Below are 15463 nucleotides of genomic sequence, written 5' to 3' on the forward strand. Positions count from 1 at the left end.
CTTAGTGTTGAGCGAAATATAACCATAGCACCGCATTTTCTTTTATTGTGAAATGTGATCATTATAGGTTTACATGTAGCTTCTTTTCGTTCGCCAGTCATCTCATAAAAATTTTGGCTCTTAATCAAGATGGCATTCATGTTCGCATATGTGCGATTTGTGAAAACACTCTAATGTAATGAAATATTCTTCAGCTAGGGATCTGCCATATTTGCCATTAAGGGCTTCAGCGAAATCCTTTACGGTGAATTTAGTACTAACATGGGGAGATCTGGAGAAGAAACGTAACAGAGTCGAGGACTTCTCTCGGATAAATTCAGGGTTTTAGCGAGAACTGATTAATTTTTAAATCATCCGTTAAATTTAATGTGCGGAGCTCAGACGTAACAAAAGTTACATTGTTGGTCACACCGTCTTTCGCAGGTGCAGATCGTCTTCACACTCGTAATAATGCATCGTTCCCAACAAGCGTCAAAGCTGACATACCTGATCCTAGAGACAGGAAGACTGATGGAAGGAGGGTTTCGAGATTCGTGCTGGTCTCTAGTTTATCGAGAAAAGAAATGTGTTTCCATCTTTGAAAACAGCGCCATTAATGGTGTGTTAGGCGTCAAAATAAATACCGTTTTTTTTTTTTAAATGTAGAATAATTAACAGTGACTGGCAGCTGGTTTCGGTTTCATTAAGAATTTGCCTACGTCATTATCTAAGTTACGACTTACACATCCGCTTATAGATCTCTGGTAATACAGCAAGACTGATGGTGTACTACTGAAGAACTGGAAGACACGTGATCTTAGTACTTCTGCGTGTCGACTCCACTCTCACACGGAAACATTCCCAGGTTCATATAAACGATCTTGATGAGACTTGGCGGGTGTGTCGAGGGGACAAACATAGTTCAATACGTGTTTTCTGTTTGGGCCGAGTTTCACTTCCAAGGCGTAGAACACACGCCGAAAGGTAATATTACATTTCAAGTTTAGAGGGAATATCTTGGAAAAGATGACATACGAAACATGGTTTTCATATAAAAGTTGACACGTAATTAATGCTATTGAAAAATGTAGAGTCGACTTTCCAAATAATTTGAAATTTTGCAGAAAACCCCACCACCATAAATTAATTTTGAAAAATGAAAACTCTTCTAATAACATAAATTTAAAAAAACAATCAAGCCACATACATCCCTTTGTAGTAGGGCTGATTTCTGAAATACCATTTCGAGAAAATAAGTTGTACAAAATGTGTTGTCAGGGAATTTTCAACATAGACGATTAAAATATTTAAAAATTCATTACTGTTCTAATGATATAATATGCTAAAATTTATTTTATGTTTTACATTGTTATTTTACGTTTTAAATTCATTCCTATTTTTGTTTCTTAGTTTCTCGTTTCACAGATGTGTATTTTGTTAACTGAAAATAATAAGTAACTTATTATTATTATAGAAAATCATTACAATAATGATAATCTGAAAGGAACTGCTTTTTACACCATGCACGTTAATGAACGAAATTCTTCTCGTAATCCACACGACAGAGAAGACAATATGAAACAAAATACAGCATGATTTGAAATTGTCACGGGTAATTCTCTAAATATCATGTTTTGTATCAGGCGTATTTCAGTACACTAATAAGTCTTGGCGAAAAGAATTGATTATGTAATTGTGACTACAGCTCGAGTATGTAGATTCTCAAGTGGACATTGACATCATAATCATTCAGTATACATATACAGTATGTAGTTGTGTACATGGTATACCAAATACACTGAAGTGCCACAGAAACTGGTATAGGCAATCGTGTTCAAAAATTGCTCTGAGCGCTATGGGACTTAACTTCTGAGATCATCAGTCCCCTAGAACTTAGAACTACTTAAACCTAACTAATCTAAGGACATCACACACATCCATGCCCGAGGCAGGATTCGAATCTGCAACCGTAGCGGTCGCACGGATCCAGACTATAGCGCTTAGAACCGCTCGGCCACCCCGGCCGGTTCAAGCGTATTCAAATATAGAGATGTGTAAAAAGGCAGAATACGGCGCTGTGGTCTGCAGCCCCTATACAAGAATAAAATTGTTTGGCCCATCTGTTAGATCGTTTACTGCTGCTATAATGACAGGTTATCAACATTTAAGTGGCTTTCGATATGGTGTTATAGTCGGCGAGAGCAATGAGTCACAGAATCTCCAAGATAGCGATGAAGTGGGGATTTTCCCGTACAATCACTTCACTGAACTACCATAAACATCAGGAATTCCGTAAAACATCTGACCTCCGACATCTCTGTGGCCGGAAAAAGATCCTACAAGAACGGGACCAACGACTGTTGAAGAGAATCGTTCAACGTGGAGAAGTGCAACTCTTTTGCAGATTGCTGCAGATTTCAGTGCTGGTCCATCAACAAGTTTCAGCTTACAAGCAACTCAACGAAACACTATCGACATGGGCTTTCGGAGCCAAGACCCACCTGTGTACCGTTGAACACCCCACGACACAAAACTTTACGCTTCACTTCGGCAAGTCAACACCGACATTGGACTATTGTTGACTGGAAACATGTTGCCTGGTCGGACAACTCTCGTTTCAAATTGTACCGAGTGGATGAACGTGTACGGGTATGCACACTGTTGTGTACATAGATTCGCGTAGTCAGCGCGTACACAACTTTCCCACTAGAGCGCGCCCCGCTAAGCACAACAGTGCAGGCGCAGCGCTCGTCCGTCCCCACACTATGAGATGGCGCTGCCATAGAGACGGACCAAATTCTGCTTCCGGCGATCCGCGTATTAATATGTAATGCAGCCAATGAGATTGTTGCTAACGTAGAACCTTTTCTCCTCGCGAATCACACTCGCACAGTGATACATGAATGCGCGAGGTATTATACTGAGTGTACAGACCTCCGATCAGTCAGTCTGCATTTGTCTGCACCAGTCTGTATCACTCTGCATTTGTCTGCACCAGTTTGTACCAGTCTGCATTTGTCTGTACCAGTCTATATTCAAGTTTCAGTCTGCGTCTAATAATATTACCATACTCCTTTACGTAGCCATGAAGATAAATGTATAGACACTTTTGTCAAGTATCAGAGATACACGTGAGAATAAGATTAATGTACCAATACCAAAGGCACTTCATATTGTCAATTGTAAATAGCCTCCAGAACCAAGTTAAGTAATTTTTATGCTTGTTATTATTTTAATAAATGTGTGTGAAAATTAATCAAGTTCTGTTTAAATTTGGTCACCGTGAATCTGCTACTCTAAGCGTGCATTTCTATCGTATGACCTAACGGCAGAAGATAAACACGCTACGATAAGACCACGAGACATATTGCTGACACTCGCCTACTTCGTTAGAGCGAAAAGTGAAATAATCTGATGGTAGGTGACCTGATGGTCTTACAGTACACACACCACACACACAAACTAATGAATCCATGGACCTTCCATGTCAGCAGGGAACCTGTTCAAGCTGGCTCATGCTCTATAACGGTGTGGGACATGTGCGTCTAGATACGACTCTGACAGGTGACACATACATAAGCATCCTGTCTGATCGCTTGCATCCATTCATGTCCATTGTCCATTCCCACTGACTTGGGCAATTCCAGCAGGACAATGTGACACCCTAGAACTGCGACACGTACATAACTGCTACGAAGTGACTCTAGGAACACTCTTCTGAGTTTAAACAACTCTGCTAGCAACCATACTTCCCAGACATGAACATTATTGAGCATATCTGGGATGCCTTGCAACGTGCTTCAAATGGTTCAAATGGCTCTGAGCACTATGGGACATAACATCTGTGGTCATCAGTCCCCTAGAACTTAGAACTACTTAAACCTAACTAACATAAGGACATCACACAACACCCAGTCATCACAAGGCAGAGAAAATCCCTGACCCCGCCGGGAATCGAACCCGGGACCCTGGGCGTTGCAACATGCTGTTGAGATCTCCACGCCCTCGTACTCTTACGTATTTATGGACAGCCCTGCAGGATTCGTATTGTCAGTTGCCTCCATCACTGCTTGAGACATTGGTTAAGTCCATACCACGTAGTACTGCGGAACTTCTGAATGCTCGCGTGGGCCCAAGACGATATTAGGAAGTTTTACCAGTTTCTTTGGCTCTGTATTGTATTTCCCTTCTAGCATATCGGTTAGGTCTGGCAGACGTTCCACGAATATGCGTGTTGCTACGAGTGCTGATGTTCTGACGATGTTTCTTTGTGTATGTGGGCGTCACAAAGGGCCAGGAAGGTGCAGATGAAGGGCATCCGCGTGGACCCCATCTCGAAGCACCTGTTCGACGTCGATGACGACCGGTGGCGCGAGGTGATGGAGCTGTATGTGAAGGGCTTCTCGCCGGCCAGGACGGAGCGCCTGTCCTGCTGGCTGGAGCAGTGCGGCCGCGGCGTGCAGCGCGCCCTCTCCAGGAGGATCCAGGGCGTCGGCTGGAGGGACGTCGACCTGCTGGCCGTCTGCTCGCGGTTCGCCACCGACTCCATCGGCTGCTGCGCCTTCGGCATCGAGTGTGGCGCCATCGACGATCCGCGGTCGACGTACCTCCAGTTGGCCCTCAAGGTAAGAACCACTGCCCTCTACTCGCTACATTCCACAGCAAAGTTTATGGTGGCTCCTTCAGCAGGGTGGATTTTTTCCCATCGTCACATGGGAAAAGATGAATATGTATTGGTGGAAAGAGAAGAGAATGTATGAGATTTCAAGATGACATGGTGTTAGTGGCAGAAAGTGAGCAGACAGTGAATAACATGCTGAAGGATCTGAATGAAGCTTGGGTGGAATATGGGATGCAAATAAACACATCAAAAACAAAGAGTATGGTCATCAGCAAAAGACGCCGACTGTCCAATATTAAAATAGTGCAATCTACCATTAGCCAAGCACTGACAGACCTAAGTCGAAACAAGGCCCCGGGAGTAGACAACATTCCATTAGAACAACTGACAGCCTTGGGAGACCCAGGCCTAACAAAACTCTACCATCTGGTGAGCAAGATGTATGAGACAGGCGAAATTCCCTCAGACCCAAAGAAAGCAGGTGTTGAGAGATGTGGAAATTACCGAACTACCAGTTTAATAAGCCACAGCTGCAAAATACTAACGCGAATTCCTTAGACACGAATGGAAAAACTGATAGAAGCCGACCTCAGGGAAGATCAGTTTGGATTCCGTAGAATGTTGGAACACGTGAGGCAATACTGAACCTACGACTTATCTTAGAAGAAAGATTAAGGAAAGGCAAACCTACGTTTCTAGAATTTGTAGACTTACAGAAAACTTTTGACAATGTTGACTGGAACACTCTCTTTCAAATACTGAAGGTGGTAGGGGTAAAATTCAGGGAGCCAAAGGCTATTTACAATTTGTACAGAAACCAGATGGCACTTGTAAGAGTCGAGGGACATGAAAGGGAAGCAGTGGTTGGGAAGGGAGTCAGACAGGGTTGTGGCCTCTCCCCGATGCTATTCAATCTGTATATTGATCAAGCAGTAAAGGAAACAAAAGAAAAGTTCGGAGTAGGTATTAAAGTCCCTGGAGAACAAATAAAAACTTTGAGGTTTGCCGATGACATTGTAAATCTGTTAGAAACAGAAAAGGACTTGGAATAGCAGTTGAACGGAATGGACAGTGTCTTAAAAGGAGGATATAAGATAAACATCAACAAAAGCAAAACGGGGATAATGGAATGTAGTTGAATTAAATCGGGTCATGCCGAGGGAATTAGATTAGGAAATGAGACACTTAAAGTAGTAAAGGAGTTTTGCTATTTGGGGAGTAAAATAACTGATGATGGTCGAAGTAGAGAGGATATAAAATGTATACTGTCAATGGCAAGGAAAGCGTTTCTGAACAAGAAAAAATTGTGTCAGGAAGTCGCTTCTGAAAGTATTTGTATGGAGTGTAGCCATGGATGGAAGTGAAACATGGACGATAAATAGTTTAGACAAGAAGAGAATAGAAGCTTTCTAAATGTGGTGCTACAGAAAAAGGCTGAAATTAGATGGGTAGATCACATAACTAATGAGGTGGTATTGACTAGAATTGGGGAGAAGAGGAGTTTGTAGCGCAACTTGACTAGAAGAATGGATCGGTTGGTAGGACATGTTCTGAGGCATCAAGGGATCACCAATTTGGTACTGGAGGGCAGCGTGGACGGTAAAAATCGTAGAGTGAGAACAAGAGATGAATACGCTAAGCAGATTCAGAAGGATGTAGGCTGCAGTAGGTACTGGGAGATGAAAAAGCTTGTACAGGATAGAGTAGCATCGAGAGCTGCGTCAAGACGACAACAACAACAACACCATTAGCGAAGTAAGTGCATTTAAATATCTTGGAAGCACAATAACTGAAGACTTTAGATGTCACCAGGAGGTGAAAACTAGAATTGCCATAGCTGAGGAGGCATTCAACAGAAAGAGGAGACCCTAATACGTCAAATTAGATAAAGGTCTAAGGAAAAGACTTGGCAAATGTTTTGTCTGGAGTGTGGTACTGTATGGGTCAGAAACATGGACGCTGAGACGAGAGGATGAAAAAGGTGAGAAGCATTTGAGATGTGGATGTGGAGGAGAATGGAGAGAATTAGCTGGGTGGAAAGAGTGAGTAATGAAAGAGTATTGGTTGGTGAGAGACGAGGTCTGCTGATGGTTGTGAGAGAAAGGAAAAGGAACTGGTTGGGACATTCATTGAGAAGGGAGTGCTTGTTAGTAGATGCTTTGGAAGGACTGGTTTGTGGGAGAAAACTGAGAGGAAGAAGTTGATACAACATGATAGGCGACATAAAGAGAAGAGGAAATTATGCAGACGTGAAGAGGATGGGAGAAGACAGGATAACCTGGAGAACTACCATGTGAAAACCTGCCTTTTGGCAGAATACTGACGATGATGAGTCTCCTGATAAAAATTGATGCGACGTGCCACAAGTTGCATCCTCAGTCCTGAACTAACAGATGTATATATTCCGTTATTCCAATGTCTGCTTCCCTTACCGTCTTTAACTTGTAAAGCTCCCTCCCGAACCATAGAGGCTACAACTATATGTCGTAACACATGTTGTATCATCATGTCCCTTCTTGTTGTCGGTGTTCTCCAAACGTTCTTGTCTTCGCCAATTCTGTTCAGAACATCGTCTTTCTTTAGCACTTCTGTCCACCTAATTTTCAACGTTCTTCTGTAGCTTCACATCCAAAACGCTTCCATTCTTTTCTGTTCCGGTGTTCCCACTGTTCATAATTGTGGGCTGACTACAAGCTTCGAATGACATAGTAATATATTCCTGAAATTCGACTCGGCTGTAATAATTATACACGTATTACCCGAAGCAATGAACGAGAAAATTTTTGCCTGAGCGGAACTGGAACCTACATTTTCCGCGTATCACGAGTGATCACCTTGAGCGACGCAAAGTAGGAAGAGATGGACACAGTAATTCGGGAGAGGGGGGCTGGACAGACAAAGGGAAGAGGAGGAGATGGATGAGGAGAGAGGAGGGTGGCAGAGGGAGAGAGGAAGGAAAGAGGAGGAGATGGAAAGAGAGAGGTGGAAAAGGAGAAAAAGTGATAAAGGGCGTAGGAGGAAATGGGCAGAGAGATTGGGAGCAGCTAAGAAATAGAGATAGGGAAGAGGAGAAGTCCGGAGGATGAGAGAGGAGATGAACAGCGAGGGAGGGAGAAGGTGGTACACAGGGAGAGGGGAAGAGGAGATAGAGAGAGTTGGGAGGACGGGATGGATAGATGGTGGGGCAGCAGCAGTCGGGCAGACAAGTGGGAGGGGGAGTATGAGATGGACATAGAAAGGTGGGAGAAGGAGACAGACGAATAGGAGGTGGGAGTAAATCCATATTGGGGGAACGACAGATACTCAATTAGTATCCAGATAAATCATCCACTCCATACTGCTGCATCAAACTATTTCGCGCATGAGCTAGGCAACCCAATGAACATATCTGAAAAGCGTGCATCGCCACAAAAGTATTGACGTCACACACGGTGCTCATAATGAAAACCTGTATTATGAGTTTAAAACTACATTGAAGTGTGAGTTTCCGGTGTGCCTCGTATTTCTCGCGCAGTTGTCTCCTGAAACACTGCAGGGACTTAGGAATACCCCTCTAGATGTACGGCTACGTGAGGAACCCAACAACTATCTGTGTCGGCATCTGCGACACGTGAAACTGCGCAGCGTCAGATCAATGAATTCGTCTCGCACCAACACACTCGCGCCCCACTGTGGCACGCTGGTCTGCTGGTCACTAACCATTGTAGGAACACTCTATAGGCGTAACGAATCTGTCCTCCTCGGGCAAGGTGAGACCAACAGCGTCCGCTGTATCAGTCCCCGCTATGAAAATTCAAGTTGACTACTATCGTAGCCGTCACGGCACAAGTTAAAAGGGGCCGTACCCATCACTACACTTCAATTTTTTAAAGCGGGATTTTGTTACTCAAGCTCGTTTTGAAGACGACGAAGTTCCATACTTGTTAGCATCTTGCAGTGGGCATAATGTTTTGACGATCGACGACTCGTAGCGGTATAATCGATCTCATTCCAACTAAATTCGGCTTCACCAGAGAACAGTACTAACGGAAGCACACTACCACTCACGTTTGGACTACATCATTGTTTGCAGCGTACCTATAAGATATTTGTAAGTTGATGAAGGGAAACAATCAGTAACAAAACATAAATAGCCGCTAAATACGTGCACTCTTTCGAAACACTCGTCTGGTACTGCACACTTAAGCCCACCCAGCATGCGTCAGCTTTTATGGACCTTAAGAAACAGGTGCACTCGGCACATTATTCCTAAACATTATTAACGACTTCGGCGTCGACTGGAAACCGGTGATCCTAATTAGAGCCACCATGTCCGTACGAATTAAAGTGTTAAGTCCTAAGGAGCTCTGCAGCATTTTGTTGGAGTCAAACAAAAGTTTCACTAGCTGAAGGGTAGTCACAGTTCGTTTTCCACTACGTTCTCCAAATGATCACTTAATAATCACCATATGGATCGAAATAAGCTGCCCCAAGTTGTTGTTGTGGTCTTCAGTCCTGAGACTGGTTTGATGCAGCTCTGCATGCTAATCCATTCTGTGCAAGCTCCTTCATCTCCCAGTACCTACTGCAACCCACATCCTTCTGAATCTGCTTAGTATATTCATCTCTTGGTCTTCCTCTACGATTTTTACCCTCCAAGCTGCCCTCCAATGCTAAATTTGTGATCCCTTGATGCCTCAGAACATGTCCTACCAACCGATCCCTTCTTGTACTCAAGTTGTGTCACAAACTTCTTTTCTCCCAAATCCTATTCAATACCTCCTCATTAGTTACGTGATCTACCCACCCAATCTTCAACATTGTTCTGTAGCACCACATTTCGAAAGCTTCTATACTCTTCTTGTCCAAACTATTTATTGTCCACGTTTCACTTCCACACATGGCTACACTCCATATAAATACTTTCAGAAACGACTTCCTGACACTTAAACCTATAATCGATGTTAACAAATTTCTCTTCTTCAGAAACGCTTTCCTTCCCATTGCCAGTCTACATTTTATATCCTCTCTACTTCCACCATCATAAGTTATTTTGCTCCCCAAATAGCAAAACTCCTTTACTACTTTAAGTGTCTCATTTCCTAATCTAATTCCCTCAGCATCACCCGACTTAATTAGACTACATTCAATTATCCTTGTTTTGCTTTTGTTGATGTTCATCTTATATCTTCCTTTCAAGACACTGTCCATTCCGTCCAACTGCTCTTCCAAGTCATTTGCTCTCTCTGACAGAAGTACAATGTCATCGGCGAACGTCGAAGATTTTATTTCTTCTCCCTGCATTTTAGTACTTACTCCGATTTTTTTTTTTTGGTTTCCTTTACTGCTTGCTCAATATACAGATTGAATAACATGGGGGTGAGGCTATAACCCTTTCTTACTCCCTCCCCAACAACTGCTTCCCTTTCATGTCCCTAGACTCTTATAAGTGCCATCTGGTTTCTGCACAAATTGTAAATAGCCTTTCGGTCCCTGTATTTTACCCCTGCCATCTTCAGAATTTGAAAGAGAGTATTCCAGTCAACATTGTCAAAAGCTTTCTCTAAGTCTTCAAATGCTAGAAACGTAGGTTTGCCTTTCCTGAATCTTTCTTCTAAGATAACTCGTAAGGTCAGTATTGCCTCACGTGTTCAAACATTTCTACGGAATCCAAACTGATCTTCCCCGAGGTCGGTTTCTATCAGTTTTTCCATTCGTCTGTAAATAATTCGCGTAGACCAATACAAATGGCGAAAGTAGGGAAGACTTACATACATTGAACATTTCATACGGTAGCAAGGAGCAAGTCTACGAAATGTATGACGAAGAACTTTCTGTGTTACCTAACTGTGCACAGTACACTGGTTATGATGTTGCTAAGAGAGTCCAATATCGATCTAACATACAAGTTTTGGCCTGAGATAAGTTATTTTTTGAAATTACGATACGAATTATGAGAACTATGTTTACATAGATAGCAATTTATACGTAAAGCAAGCTAAGTCGTTGGGAGAAATCGACAGTAGAGTATTTGGTTCAGAAGTGGGATCAAAACTGAGGCTGAAGAAACATCAATGACCAGATCTGCTCTTTTCGTTACTAGCGTCTGAGAAAGGGATGACGTGTTGAATGGAATGGATGTTCTACAGGGCGCAGAATTATAGAAGTGGAATTACATGGAGCACCTATAACGGAATGGTCACTAAATATTAAAACAGTTAAAACATGTAAGTATAAATCCACGAAAAGTATATAACAGTAAATTGTAGAAGTGAAAGTATGTGCATGCAACTAAAGTTGCAAGTACCTCACGCAACTCGATTTCTGTAATTCTACTACCTTTTTCGTCTTTTGTTATTTTACATCCATTTTTCTACAACCTTTATACAACTTACCTACTTTCAGATGAAGACTTTATAAAGGCTTCCAGTCTCTTATAACCTTGGTATTTTAAGACCCTACTTCAGTTTTAGTTGCTTTATTTCCACTTTTAGAATTTACTGTTTTATGCCTTTTAAATTTTCACTCGTCCATTCATCTACACTTTTAAAATATATACGTATATTTTTCACGTAATTAACTTTCTGCCATTTTAAGATCCATTCCTTAGTAGCACTCCCCCTCTCCTGCCACTCTCAGCCTTCCTTCTTTTTGTTTTGTGGTAAGTTCCTGTGGGACCAAACTACTGAGGTCATCGGTCCCTGGGCTTACACACTTACCTAATGTACCTTAAGCTAACTTACGCCAAGGACAACACACAGACCCATGCCGGAGGGCCAAAGAGAGGTTTCGAACCTCCGCCGGGGGAGCGGGAGGGGGGGGGGGTGAGGGAAAGCCACGCGAACCGTGCAAGACGCTTTGGGCTGCGGCTGTGGCCTTCTTTCCTCCATTTGAGCTCCCCTCGCTACATTTTATAATTTCGCTATTCTATGTCGTTTACGGTTTACTAGTTCACAGAACCACTGGTCTACACTATTAATAGCCCGAAGAGAATTTTTACATGTTATAATTTTAATGTAAGACCTTGCCTTGCTTGTTAAATCTCTCCCACTCCCCCTGCCTGCTTCCTTTCCCTCTCCCAATCATCCTCCCTCCATTTCGCCTTTTCCCTCATGTCCCCTTTCCCCCTATCCTGTGCTGTACCTCTACAAGATAACTGACCGCAGTTGCAAAACACTGTACTCTGATATGACGTTGTGACAGACTAGACAGGTTGCTGTCACAGTTTCTTAGGTAACATTAATATTTATGTAGATCTGTGTTGTAATTATTGTGACATATTATATGCATAATGTTTAGTTTTACGTTGTTTTAGATCTGAAGATGATCCAGAGGTATCGAAACTATTCAAGTAATTAAAAAAGTGCAGCTAATGAATGAATGAAGATTGTTTCAAATTGCGCATTTGATTGAGCTGGAGAAGGAAGTTTTGGAGAGTTTGTGTATAGAGCACAGAATCACATGGATGTGACTCATGCAATTATGAGTAACTACGAAAGAAGAGATATGACATATTTTAAATATTGAAAGGAAGTAAGGTAAAGCTCCCATCAACCTGAAGGTTACTCTGAACATCACAAAGGAGTATTAGCTATGGATTGTAGAAAGTGATACCTCGTTGCCCTTCTCCTACTTGACTTCTGCTGTACTTTACAGAAAGACCAGAAAGACTGCGATCCACAGCAAACTTCAACATTTTACACTTTAAGAAATGTTGCCAGAAATGATAAGGGACAGATAAAAATCATAGGACTGACTGGGGATCGAACTCAAGACATTAAAGTATGTAATCTTGCACTTTGCCATACAACTAAAAGAATATGCTCGGAATCAGGTGGGCAGATATAACAATAAATAGTTAATGCCTCACCAGAATCGACCATGAAAGGGAAACGAGGACACACTGACGAGAAGAAGTGGCAGGATCATAGGAAATGTGTTGAAGCGTTAGGCGTAGTGAGAACCGTACCCGGAAAAAAAGTGTAGGATGAGGCAGACATTCGAATGTATGCAACTCAGGACATTAAGCCTGCAGGGAAATAAAGTGATAGGTACAGGATAGTAATTCACTGTGGGCCACACTCAAACCGTCAAATGGCATCTTTTACGTTTTAGAGTTCAAGACTTTTAGGTTAGTACACAATGCACTAAAGCTTACCATTAGGTTACATAATATCTTAACTAACCAAAGTAAGTTATGATGTAGATTTCTATCGTAATAAAATCCTCGTAGTGTTTGTAGATATGTAATAAGAAATCTGGAATTCACAGGCAATGTATCCGTCTCGACGAAAAAATTTCGTAGAGTTCCTGTCGATGTGGCATCCAGAAATCGCCTGGATTTTCTTCTTCGACTTCTTCACGCGCGACACCTACGACTTCTTCAAGGGAGTCGCCCTAGGAATTCTGCAGTACAGGCAGGAGAACCACCTCTGCCGAGATGACGTGATGCACGAGTTCTTGCAAGCGAGACTGCACGGCCTCGCGTCTGAGGAGAACACACCCACAAGTAAGGCGCATTCAGACTTACACCCTCGTGTTGCTAGCTTCTAATTATTTACATCACACGCTGCATCGCCGTTTGACAACCTGTCGTTATCCCTGCGCACATATTAACCGCTTGGTGCGAATAAGAATTAATAGCTTAGTGAATTATTGCAGGTACTCTGCAGATGGCATGCTGTCAAAACGGTAAGAAGGCATGAGAACAAGTGACGTGAAAAAATCCATTTTCACAATAACGTAATTACAGGGAAGAAATCTAAACAAATTTTTAAAAAGCACATGTTATTTATTTCGCTTAAAATAAGAAAACAACGATGCTTTTTGTAAACTATTTTACATAAACAAATCGAGACCCCCAGAAGACGGCACAGTTCTCGAAATCTGTTTGGATAAATAAAATGTAGGAGCATTGTGTCTTACATAAGACGGAGTAAAAACATTTAATTGAAAAACACGGAAAGAAAGTTAACAGGAGCATCGAATCAGAGTGAGATGACCAGTGAAAATTTTTGCCACATCAGTAATCGTACGCAAATGTCCTTCATGTCTGTAGCAAGTGCCATATCTATTTGATTACCCGAGCACTCCCACAGGCCTGACTCAAGCTATTATTGCCATTAATATATCCACTTCTCATTTCCGAACATTTGTGATTGTGGTCCTGCGATAGGTTGCGTGGAAGTAACATCACTTCCGTGGTACAGTTTAATGTAAATGCCTTTTTTGTTACATAACTCCATTCATTTTGTTGCAGCTAATATAATTACTGTAAGTACCCCAGCGACAGGATAAGAACCTATGCCATTTCCATGTGCTGTTATTCTGCGTACCCAATGGGAGAACTGTGCTGGTAGTATTTGGAAATCATAGATGAAAATGTGAACGAAAAGAATGATTTGAGTCAGGAAAGTGGAGCATGATCAGGTAGCATAACTGTACAGTATCCCTGTTCGATTACAGGTCTGGTAGAAATTTTCGTTGGTCATCGCATATACTTGGCATACGCGACCGATTTTCGCTGTTGTAACTTCATATCGTGTCATCTTCAATGGTTCATCATGATGCTTTCATTTAATATCAGCAAATAGGCTTTCATTTACGGATAACGTGTATACATCAATATTTTAGTTTGTCCCGAGAAGCGTTAGAAACCGCTACGGTTACCGTGGAAGTAACAGTAGTGTACCTGCCTGGGACAATAACAAGAGTAATAAGGAACCACAGTTTAGTAGAAATTGTTTTTGCGCTGTCCGTTATACTTCTTTTAATGGTTTGGTATACTAAGGACTACACGACTAAGTTTTCCCTTCTTTTTTTCTTACCAACAATTTCTCATTCTTTTGCTGTGTTTTCTCTTCTTTCTTCTATCTGTTTGACACCTGTGTTTTTTTAAGTTCCTCCTGAAAGCCTTTGAAACTATTTACTTTCTCTCTGAACTTCCATCTTTCCCCCATTTCTTTACCTTCTTTGATCTACGTCACTGATGTTTTTTTCTATTTCTGTCACAAAAGTTAAAAATCTTCTTCTTTTAAATTCTTTCCTCATCTAATATTTTTAGGTGTCCACAGAATACAACACTTGTCTTCCTCAATGTGTCTAATATTCAGTCTATTTTTCCATCATCTTCTTTGTTGTTGTTGTGGTGGTCTTCAATCCTGAGACTGGTTTGATGCAGCTCTCCATGCTACTCTATCCTGTGCAAGCTTATTCATCCCCCAGTAACTGCTACAACCTACATCCTTCTGAATCTGCTTAGTGTATTCATCTCTTGGTCTCTCTCTACGATTTTTACCCTTCACGCTGCCCTCCAATACTAAACTGGTGATCCCTTGATGCCTCAGAACATGTCCTACCAACCGAACCCTTCTTCTAATCAAGTTGTGCCACAAATTTCTCTTCTTCCCAATCCTATTCAATACCCCTTCTTTATTACTTCTTAATTTCCTTTCCACATTGTCATATTACACTGATGTGACATACGTTTTGGGCTATGCCCTAAAATATCGAGTTGGATCTTTTTTCCGAATTAGTGCAGCAAATCTAAGTGCCATGGACTCAACAAGTCATTGGAAGTAACCTGCAGAAATACTGAATCATGCTGCCTCTATAGCTATCCATAATCGCGAAACAGTTGACGGTGCAGGATTTTGTGGACGAACTAACCTCTCTAATACGTCTCGTAAATTTTCGATGGGTTTCATGTTGGGCGATCTGGGCGGCCAAACCATTTGCTCGAATTGTCCAAAATGTTCTTCCAACTAACCGCGAACGATGTGACCTGGTGACATGGCGCATAGTTCTTTGGGAACACGAAGTCCGTGAATGGCTGAAAATGGTCTCCAAGTAGCACTCTTGACGCTAAAGATCACCAAATATTGA

The 15463-nt window shown here is 42.0% G+C and overlaps 1 protein-coding gene across 4 annotated transcripts in view; it reads left to right on the forward strand.

The window, feature by feature from the left end:
* LOC126281856 (probable cytochrome P450 6a13) overlaps positions 1-15463 on the forward strand; it is a 73427-nt gene that overhangs the window by 22430 nt on the left and 35534 nt on the right. For all 4 annotated transcript variants that reach the window (XM_049981115.1, XM_049981117.1, XM_049981118.1 and 1 more), the window contains 2 exons: positions 4271-4604; positions 12851-13088. In XM_049981115.1, coding sequence (XP_049837072.1) covers positions 4271-4604; positions 12851-13088 — 572 coding nt within the window. The remainder of the gene's footprint in view (positions 1-4270; positions 4605-12850; positions 13089-15463) is intronic.

This window comes from Schistocerca gregaria, chromosome 7 (assembly GCF_023897955.1).
Source record: "Schistocerca gregaria isolate iqSchGreg1 chromosome 7, iqSchGreg1.2, whole genome shotgun sequence".
Lineage (NCBI taxonomy): Eukaryota > Metazoa > Arthropoda > Insecta > Orthoptera > Acrididae > Schistocerca > Schistocerca gregaria.